This window comes from Drosophila ficusphila, unplaced genomic scaffold, assembly GCF_018152265.1.
Source record: "Drosophila ficusphila isolate 14025-0441.05 unplaced genomic scaffold, ASM1815226v1 contig_791, whole genome shotgun sequence".
Taxonomy (NCBI): domain Eukaryota; kingdom Metazoa; phylum Arthropoda; class Insecta; order Diptera; family Drosophilidae; genus Drosophila; species Drosophila ficusphila.
Genome location: NW_025064737.1, coordinates 16,439,388 through 16,448,968, shown reverse-complemented (window position 1 = coordinate 16,448,968; position 9,581 = coordinate 16,439,388). Strand labels below are relative to the sequence as shown.

Genomic DNA, 9,581 nt, shown 5'->3' with positions numbered 1-9,581 from the left:
AGAGTTCTCCCATCTCTTGCGGAGAAAAGCGGAAAATCTGAGCAAAGAGAACGTGTGAGAGAGCATCCTTCTAGGGCTTGGCATCGCCTGTCTGCTGTGTGTAACATGATGGCCCTCTGAATTCTCCACTCAGGACGAAAAGGATAACAGGGTGACCCGTGGAGCGCAGGCGCTGCGCAGCATCCGCTGCTCCGGCCACATTCCGATGAAATCCCGCCGGCGACAAAGCGACAAAAACGAGGCGGCCAGAGGTCCTGGCCAGGCTACAAAAACAAAAGGCGCGTCAGTACGATTCCTGTGAATATCTATGCAGGACAGCACGGAGCAGGGCCCAAAGGCTCCATGAAAATCAGTGAAAGTCGACTATAAATTGCATTCCAAAACAATCAGTAAACCAGTTAACAGACTAGTAAATATTTTCAAATTTTTTAGACATTAAATTTTAAAAGTGAAAAAAAAATAAATAAAAAATTAAGTTAAGAAGAAATTTGAAGCGGCTGGAGGAAAAACAAAATCAGCTGCCTGGGCGCAGCGGCTTCAGCTGCTCAACGACTGCGCCGAATCGAAAAGTCGGTCAACAGCGAGACTTGGAGACTTGTAAACACTTTTAGGCCATGTGCTAAAAGCAGAAAGCCAAAGCGAGTAGCTCGCTCTGCCGCGCCGAACTGCGTCAGAGATATTGGGCCAGGCCAAAAACAGAAAGGTAAACAAAAACCTGTGTGCGCGTGTGTTTGCATCCATAAAACACCGGCCGCCCGCAAAACCGTCAAGGTCCTTTTCCTTTTGTGGCCCGCCGTGACGTCATCATCATCATGGCCGGCTGCTGCACACGCCCACCCGCCCTCCTCGCCCACATTTGGCGTCACTGCAAGCCGCTCTGCCTGCTCCTCATCCTCCTGCTCCTCTGCGAAACGGTTCAGGCCAATCCCGATGCCAAACGCCTCTACGATGATCTCCTGAGCAACTACAATCGCCTCATTCGCCCAGTAAGCAATAACACGGACACGGTTCTGGTCAAATTGGGTCTACGGCTGTCCCAACTCATCGATTTGGTAAGCAAAATTAATTAATGCAATCACTCGAATTCGGAGTGGGGGGGGATTTTTAATTAAGCCCGGCCGCCTGCGTTTCGCTACATTTGCCGCAAAACAAAAAAAAGCCGCGGGAGAAAAAAGCGTAAAAGTTGCCAGAAACTTTCCGCAGCTCGTAAATAAAAAATGCTAAACAATAAAGAGCAACAAATGGGGCGAATCGAGAGCTGGCAGCAGTGAAATCTATGAGGCCATAATGAAAGAGCCAAGTTAATAGGAATAAAGGATACACATGGAAAAAATAAAGTGATTTAATAAAGAAAATTAATAGTTTATATACAAAATATGAGATAAGAAAGAGGTTTACCTAAGTGGATATCTAATGAATGATATATTTTTAAAAGCATATATTTAATTTTATAATAATTTTGGAATCATATTACTAGTCATTTTCTCTCTGTGTAGCATCCGCGGCATTAAAGTGGCATATTTCAATTCTCAACATCAACTTTATTCCTGTCAGCACTGGTTGCTTTTCCACCGCCAGATAAATCGCTGGCATTTCTCACAACTTCGGGCGAACGGGGAGCACTAGATTTTTATAACGTTTCACTTCAACATTTCATTACATATTACATGGAGTGGGAGGGGGAGGGGGAGGGGAAGGGCAGGGGAAAAGCGTTGTCTGCGCTTGCTTAAAGTTCTACGGCCAAGTCATTTGTCAGGCGGCCGAGACTGCAATTCCGGCTGCAAGGCGGCCACTTTGGCTGTTTGGGTGGCTTCCCTGCCACCAGAAGGCTTAAAAGGTAATAAAACAAACCGAAAAGGGAAAGAAGCCGTAAGCTGACAGCAAAAAGCACATTAGCCGCCGGGGGAAACAGGACGAGCAGTGCAAATGATAAAAAGGAGCGCCTGGCAGAAAAGAAGGCTAAAATGAATAAAATGCAAATCCCACTTGATGCATGGCTGGTCCATAGTCTCTGTACTCCACACTCCACTCCCCTTCCCTCTTATTTTGTGGCTTGTAGAGTTTTTTTCGTATATGTGAGCTTAATTTTTGCAGAATCTCAAAGATCAAATTCTAACGACCAACGTGTGGCTGGAGCACGAGTGGCAGGATCATAAATTCAAGTGGGATCCCTCCGAGTACGGCGGCGTCACCGAGCTTTATGTGCCCTCCGAGCACATCTGGCTGCCCGACATTGTGCTCTACAACAAGTAAGTCGAAAGTAAAAATCACTAAAAGAAAACTATATTAACTAAAATTTTAAAATTTAGAGAAGAATTGTAAACCAATAAGTGATAAATATTTTACCATGATAGCTTTTTTCCCTGATAGTAAAATTTGTATTCTAACAAAGCATGGGTTATTATATTAATTTGTCTTGACTTGAAATAAATTTTGATTGTGTAAATATAGATCAGATCCAAAACTTAACTTCAAAGATAAATATTTTTTACCTTATTATAATAAAGAATTATTACAATATAATCAGGTATACTGACAAGTAAACTTATATTTATTTTCTTACCTAATCATTTCAGTGCCGATGGCGAGTATGTGGTCACCACCATGACAAAGGCCATTCTCCACTATACAGGAAAAGTTGTGTGGACTCCGCCGGCCATTTTCAAGTCGAGCTGCGAGATTGATGTGCGCTACTTTCCCTTCGATCAGCAAACTTGCTTCATGAAGTTCGGTTCGTGGACCTACGACGGCGATCAGGTGAGTGATGGTGCCACTGGCTTCTGGCCTCATATCTCCTACCAGCCGGCAGCTAGTTGAGTCGCAGATAAATGGGCGTGGCCAGCGATTTATGGCCCACCATTTATCTGCGAGATGAGAAGATGAAGAGGTGCGGCGATGAAGAAGCGACTTACACGCCTAAGAAGCGGTAAGAACATCGAAAAGGCGTCGTCGGCATCTCGCAGATTAAAATGTGAGAAATTGTAAAAGTGTAATTGAAACTTGTCTAACCGCTGCACACCCACACACCCACACGCACACCCAGTCAGCCAGTTACTCACGCACACTGTCGCCGAAAGAAAGCGGCACTAACTCACACAGAGGCACTCGACTGTGTGTGTCGCTGTCATAAAAATGCGCGGCCATAAATTAAGCCAAAGTGCGACTTTCAGCAGCCCAAGCAGCTTCCGTTTCCGCTGACCCTTCGCGTTTTGGGCAGAGCGGGGCGGGTGCACTTAGAAAAAAATACAGTACAAAAAAAGCATTTTCTTAACTTAAGTCCAAGAAAAGATTAAAAATAATAAGTACGATACAAGAGCTTCTATTTTAAGGAATAAATTCCTTTGTAGATATTTCTTTGGACATTCTTACTTCATTTAAGCAACAAAAATGTTCCTTGCTAATTTCCAAGGAATTTTTCAAGAGAACCCCTTTTTTCTGAGTGTAGTTCTTGTATTTTTGGAAAAGGGAACCAAACAGAGCCCTTTTTTCACGGGGCGTTTGTCAACGCATTTAAATTTCGCTACTCGTTTAACGACTGCACTTGAGCGAATAGCCAGCGGAGATAGGAATGCGCCAGGTGGCGATTTTCCGGGAAGCGAGTCTTTGAGTTGAACGGAGGCAAAGGACATCCGCTTTAACAGCTCCATCAACGGGGCTTTTCTCGTTCCGCAGATCGATTTGAAGCACATCAGCCAGAAGAACGACAAGGACAACAAGGTGGAGATTGGCATCGACCTGCGCGAATATTATCCCAGTGTCGAGTGGGACATCCTTGGCGTTCCGGCGGAGCGGCACGAAAAATACTATCCGTGCTGCGCGGAACCGTATCCGGGTGAGTTTAGTGGAGTTTAATGCTTCCCATCGCCGACAATTACGCGAAAGCTCTACCCAAACTCATCCCCTCAAAAAATATCTACCCCTCTTTCCTACAACTCTATTTCTATTTTGCTGCTTCCTGGATTTGTGACTGGTTTAATGACTGGTTTAATCAGATATCTTCTTCAACATCACACTTCGACGGAAGACTCTCTTCTACACTGTGAATCTAATCATTCCCTGCGTGGGAATCTCCTATCTTTCGGTGTTGGTATTTTATTTACCCGCTGATTCTGGGGAAAAGATTGCTTTGTGTATCAGTATCCTCCTGTCGCAAACCATGTTCTTTTTGCTGATATCCGAGATTATACCCTCCACTTCACTGGCTCTTCCGTTGCTGGGGAAATATCTCCTCTTCACCATGTTGCTGGTCGGACTGAGTGTCGTCATCACGATTATCATACTGAACATCCACTACCGGAAGCCGAGCACCCACAAGATGCGACCCTGGATCCGGTCGTTCTTCATCAAGCGGCTGCCCAAGCTGCTGCTGATGCGGGTGCCCAAGGACCTACTGCGTGACCTGGCGGCCAACAAGATCAACTACGGCCTCAAGTTCAGCAAGACCAAGTTCGGACAGGCGCTGATGGACGAGATGCAAATGAACTCCGGCGGCTCCAGTCCGGATTCCCTGCGCAGGATGCAAGGACGCGTCGGAGGAGGCGGGTGCAATGGCATGCACGTGACCACAGCCACAAACAGGTAGGATGTCCGAAAGGGATTTGCTGGGGTAATAAACTCCCTTTGGGGTTTAATCATATTTACAGTAGAGAAAAATGGAAATGGATATGAATAGAAAAAGTGGAAAATGCAAGTTAGATAGGGGGAGAAGAAACAGTTTTATGAAAAGAAAACATCCATCATAGAAACTTAATACTTTTCACAATGATAATCCAGAACTATTTTATTTAAGAATAAAAATGGGAATCTAGCGAATATGAAATATTAAAATCCTTTTTGAATAAATATTTAGTCCATTAATAGTTAAATTATATGCAGCAATAGTTGGAGCATTTAAAATATGTATTCTGCTAAACAAAAATGAAAATTTAAACGTTCGAAAAATCAATTCATTTTTACTTATTCATTACTAATAGCCTTTTCAATTAAAAATTAATTATTTATTTCACCATAACAAATCGCATACCTTTAAAGAGCTCAAAAAGTGAAGTCAAAGAATTAAAGAAAGAAAATTAGTGAACTCTGTTTGCTGAATGTTTTTCCGCACCCACGCACCCGGGAATATCCTGTCGCAGGAGCCTTTGATGTCAACTTATCCCGACTTACTTACAGATTCAGCGGCCTGGTGGGGGCTTTGGGCGGCGGCCTGAGCACTTTGAGCGGCTACAACGGACTGCCGTCGGTACTGTCCGGGCTGGACGACTCTTTGAGCGATGTGGCCGCACGCAAGAAGTATCCTTTCGAGCTGGAGAAGGCCATACACAACGTCATGTTCATACAGCATCACATGCAGCGGCAGGACGAGTTCAATGCGGTGAGTCGCTCCCTCCGGCAGCTGATTGAATTTTTAATTGGAAATTCCGTTTGTCCACCGACGGCGAAGGAAACCGCAAAAATCGCTCTTGCCTGCAGTTTGTCCTTTCCGCGTTCATCCTGCCGATCCTCTTTCCAACCAGCACTCGTTACTGGCTATTCTTTTTGCCGACTTATTTAAGCTTTTGCCATATTTGCACTTTAAGACAGCGCCGGCAAATCCACTTTTAATTGCTTTTGTTCAATTGACTGGCAATTGGCGTGTGTTCGCCACCCAAAAACACTCCTCATCTCTTCATCGGCGGGTTTTTGGCAAAACGTTTCAATCAAAAGAACCCCCCGCCTTCGAATGTTCTTTGTTGTGTGATTGCGGCGTCTGGTTTTCCCTCCGAATTTCCCCATCGCCCCAGCGAGCTTTAGCTCTCCCTTTTTCGGTTTGCCCTTTTGGGCCATTTATTTTTTCGGGCTTTGCTTTGTTGGCGCTGCGATTTCGCTCTTTGATTGATAACCGAACTGATGCCGGGCATAAGTAGATTAAGTGCAGTGCTTAATGAAAGCCAATCGCTCAAAGTGTGGGCTTAAAGCGCAATTAACCGTCCTGCATGCGGGCAGCTTCAAGTTGGCCAGCAGCCAAAAAAGAAAGCATTTCGGTTTTTATTTCATTTCATTTCATTTATGCCAGAGCCTCTTGAAACCATAAAATGTATACTTTTCATGTGATTAAAACCCATTATGAAATGGTGTATAATCTTTTCTGCATTTATTTAACAGGAAGATCAGGATTGGGGCTTTGTGGCAATGGTGATGGATCGCCTGTTCCTCTGGCTCTTCATGATTGCATCCTTGGTGGGCACCTTTGTGATCCTGGGAGAGGCTCCTTCGCTCTATGACGATACCAAGGCCATCGATGTTCAGCTATCCGACGTTGCCAAGCAAATCTACAATCTAACCGAGAAGAAGAATTAAATTCAACAAGAACATTAACTTAAGACAATTTCCTAGTTTAATGCAGTGTTTCAGCAAATTAAAATACGATATAATAAAAAACGTTGGCCCAAAAGCAGCCAAGCAAAATGCTGAAATGCAAAGTGTTCTTTTACCAGGCGGGTTTTCCCCCCACTGAAACTGCATGCCAGGAGGGTTAAAGCAGAAATTATTACAAGAAAAATGCTATGGAAAATACTCGTACGTAAGAGGATGCCAACGGCTTTTGGCCAATGCTGCACGCCCCTTTTAAGCCGCCTTTTTGCCCCGGCGGCTGTCAAAACTATTTGCCAAGCATGTGTATCCAACAGCCAGCTGCTCCAGCTGCATTCTCCTCAACAGCCAGCCAGCTTTCCTATTCCAAGATTTCTACGGACAGGAGAAGGAGTAAGCCTGGCCTTTTATTTGATAACTGGAAAATTAACCTTTTGAAAATGCGGCAAATGCGCAGGCAGCGGATGCCAACTCATGGGGAAGATATTTCATGAGTCGATGCAGCACATGGCTTTTAGAAATATAGGTTAATAATTGAGGGGTATGTGCATGTAATCCAGTATAATCGCTGGGTTATTAAAACAAGAAAAACCAGCCGACCAACCAAGATAATTTCCGGAAGATTGCATCAGTTCTAGTTAACAATTTTCAGTGAGAGTTAAATAAGCTCTTAAAGTTAAATATCTTAAATAAATTGAATATTCTCCACAAAAATTTTAAATTAAATTGAAGCTCAAATAAAATACATATTTTATTTTTCCCAGACAATAAATTAAGTTGTACAAAATGTAATGAGCTAGGAGAGTATTTAAACCACATAAAACTGAAATCAGGAAACTTTTATTGCCGCTTTACCACTAAAACTAATTTAGAATGCAGTGTTGAGTAGAAAGAAGAGATGGATATGAATCAGCAGCCTTATGAAGCCGCATCAAGGAAGAGCAAAAGGAGTAAAAGAGCCCCAGGGATCTGGGCGAAAAATACCAGATCCAGCCAAAACAATTTCTCAGCGCTCTTTTCTAGTTGTGAGCTGCAGGCATCCATTCTGGCTGACTGGCTGACTGACTCGCTGGCTGGCTTAAAGTATGCGGCAATCAAAAAATGTCTGCAAAACTATTTGCTACAACTGCAAAACTATTTCTATACAAATGTCACAATTTCTTGTTCGTCGTCGTGCATACGGAATTTCAACTTGCATTTGGCTTGTTGTTGGTTTTGCTTTTGCTGTAGCTGCCTGTTTGTGAATGTCATTCAAATTGATGGGCAACCGAGTGGCAGGCGAGCCGCACAACCCCTCCAACTGCCACGCCCCTTTTTGGGAGGGGAAAGGGAGGAGAGGGAAGGTAAGGGGGACTCCCAGCCGTTGGCTGTCAATGTCAGTTTGCGCAAAGCAATTGCAATTTCTTACCGACTGCAACAAAAGGAACGGCGATGGAGAATGATGAGCGTGAGTAGCGCTGGCTCAGCTCAACAAGTCCTGTTGCACTTCAGGATCCTGCCGGCTGCTTCCAGGATGCCCCGCAGGATGTTCGGATGTGCATATATTTTGCATACGCTTCCCCACTATCGGGAATCACTTAACGCACCCACTCACTCCTCCATTCAGTCAGTCAGTTTGGCAGTCAGTCAGTGCGTCAGTTTGGCAGTGCGTCAGTCGCTCATTCATTCATTCATACATTCATGCATTCGCCTTGGCTTCGGTTCCGCTCCACTGTCATGTTGACAAGTTCAATATGCTACAACCACCCACTTTTGGATCCACATCCACATCCTCATCCACATCCACACATTCACCCACTGACTGAGTGACTTTGCCAGCTTGTCGCTTTTCGCATTTCGTGTGTGCGTGTGCATCATTTTCGCTACTTCCCGTCTACTTTTCACAGTTCAGCGAGCTGCGCTCCTCCGCTTTTCCCGCTTTTCCCACTTTTTCCACTTTTTTCCACTTTTTTTTTGTTTCTCGGCTCCAATTTAAATTCATATTATTTGTGCTTCACATGTGAAAAATACAGCACAGCGATGGCTGCTGGCTGCTGCAGCAAATAAACAAAAGAGAGCTCGGATTTATGAGGCAGTCGGATGCTCTGCAGGCAAAAAGGAGCAAAGAGCCAAAAAAGCTATAGAAAATATTACTATACGCAAAAGGGGGGAGTGGTTTTTACAACAATTTGAAAGTGTACCGAAATATTCTTTATCTTGTGGAAAGAGGATAATCTCTTACGGAGTAAAAGCCAATAACTATTAATCTTCTCATCATTTAATATTTTGTACTCAGTAAAATTGTTTACGTATTTATAAAAGGATCTTATTTCTATCCACATTTCAATCAATGTTTTTGCCTAAGCAAACAGTAAACAAGATTGAGTTTTCACAACTTTCCCAAAAGTTGATTGCCATGTCGAATTCTGCAAACTCAAACCTGAACAAAATGTTTTCTGCAATTCATTTCATTTTGTGTTCCGTACAGTTGGTGCAAAATATTTCCCAATGCCGCACAGTTTTTGGTGCACATTCAATATACGTATATATACCAGTGTATATGTTTTAAGAATTTATTTTTATTCCCAGCTCGAGGTTTTTGGCTACCCATTTTTGAACTGGTTACAGTTCGTTTTATTTTGGGTCCGCCCACGTATAATTCATTGCATACTTTTTGGCATGCAATTTCATTTCCCGCTGACAGCAGAGTTTGCAATTCGTTTGATTTACCATTTATTTATGTCATCTGACAAATTCAATTTGATTGCAGAATGCAAAACATTGAGGTCGCCGTCGAAGGGGAGTTGCATTTGCTGTTTTCCACACTTTAAATGCAATTTCTGGACCGGTCAGGCGAAAGTTTTTCACACAATATTCTCTCCTCTCTTCGTTGCCGCCATTTCGTTCCGGCTCAGTCACTCTGATATAATTAACGTTAACGGAGTGGCAGCCTTTTAGGTTGCAACTGGCCACGCCCATTGGGCAAACGCCCCCGCTTTTCAGCTACCCCGGAACGATTAGGGCCGCGTGTCACTTGTCTTATTTTATCGCAAAAACAATTTGTCGTCGCCTGTGGCTGCCGACTTGCGGCAGAAGTTGCCCTGACAGCGTTTTCCGTCTTGGGTGGCAAATTTTATAAACGATTTATAAAAGTCATTGCCGCAATAGTTGGCAGGCAAAACTCAAGCACAAACTCGATTCGTTGACATGTGAAAACTTTCGACGTTTTCAATAATTTATGAATTGTTCGCTCG

At 43.6% G+C, this 9,581-nt stretch overlaps 1 protein-coding gene across 1 annotated transcript; it reads left to right on the top strand.

Moving 5' to 3' along the window:
• Positions 1–304: 304 nt before the first annotated feature.
• Positions 305–6,433, top strand: LOC108091975 (acetylcholine receptor subunit alpha-like 2). Its single transcript, XM_017191385.1, has 7 exons — positions 305–1,052; positions 2,095–2,249; positions 2,577–2,757; positions 3,673–3,832; positions 3,993–4,578; positions 5,170–5,371; positions 6,142–6,433. The coding sequence occupies exons 1-7, from the start codon at positions 813–815 to the stop codon at positions 6,334–6,336; spliced, it is 1,719 nt and encodes a 572-aa protein (XP_017046874.1). The 5' UTR covers positions 305–812; the 3' UTR covers positions 6,337–6,433.
• The last annotated feature ends 3,148 nt before the right edge of the window (positions 6,434–9,581 follow it).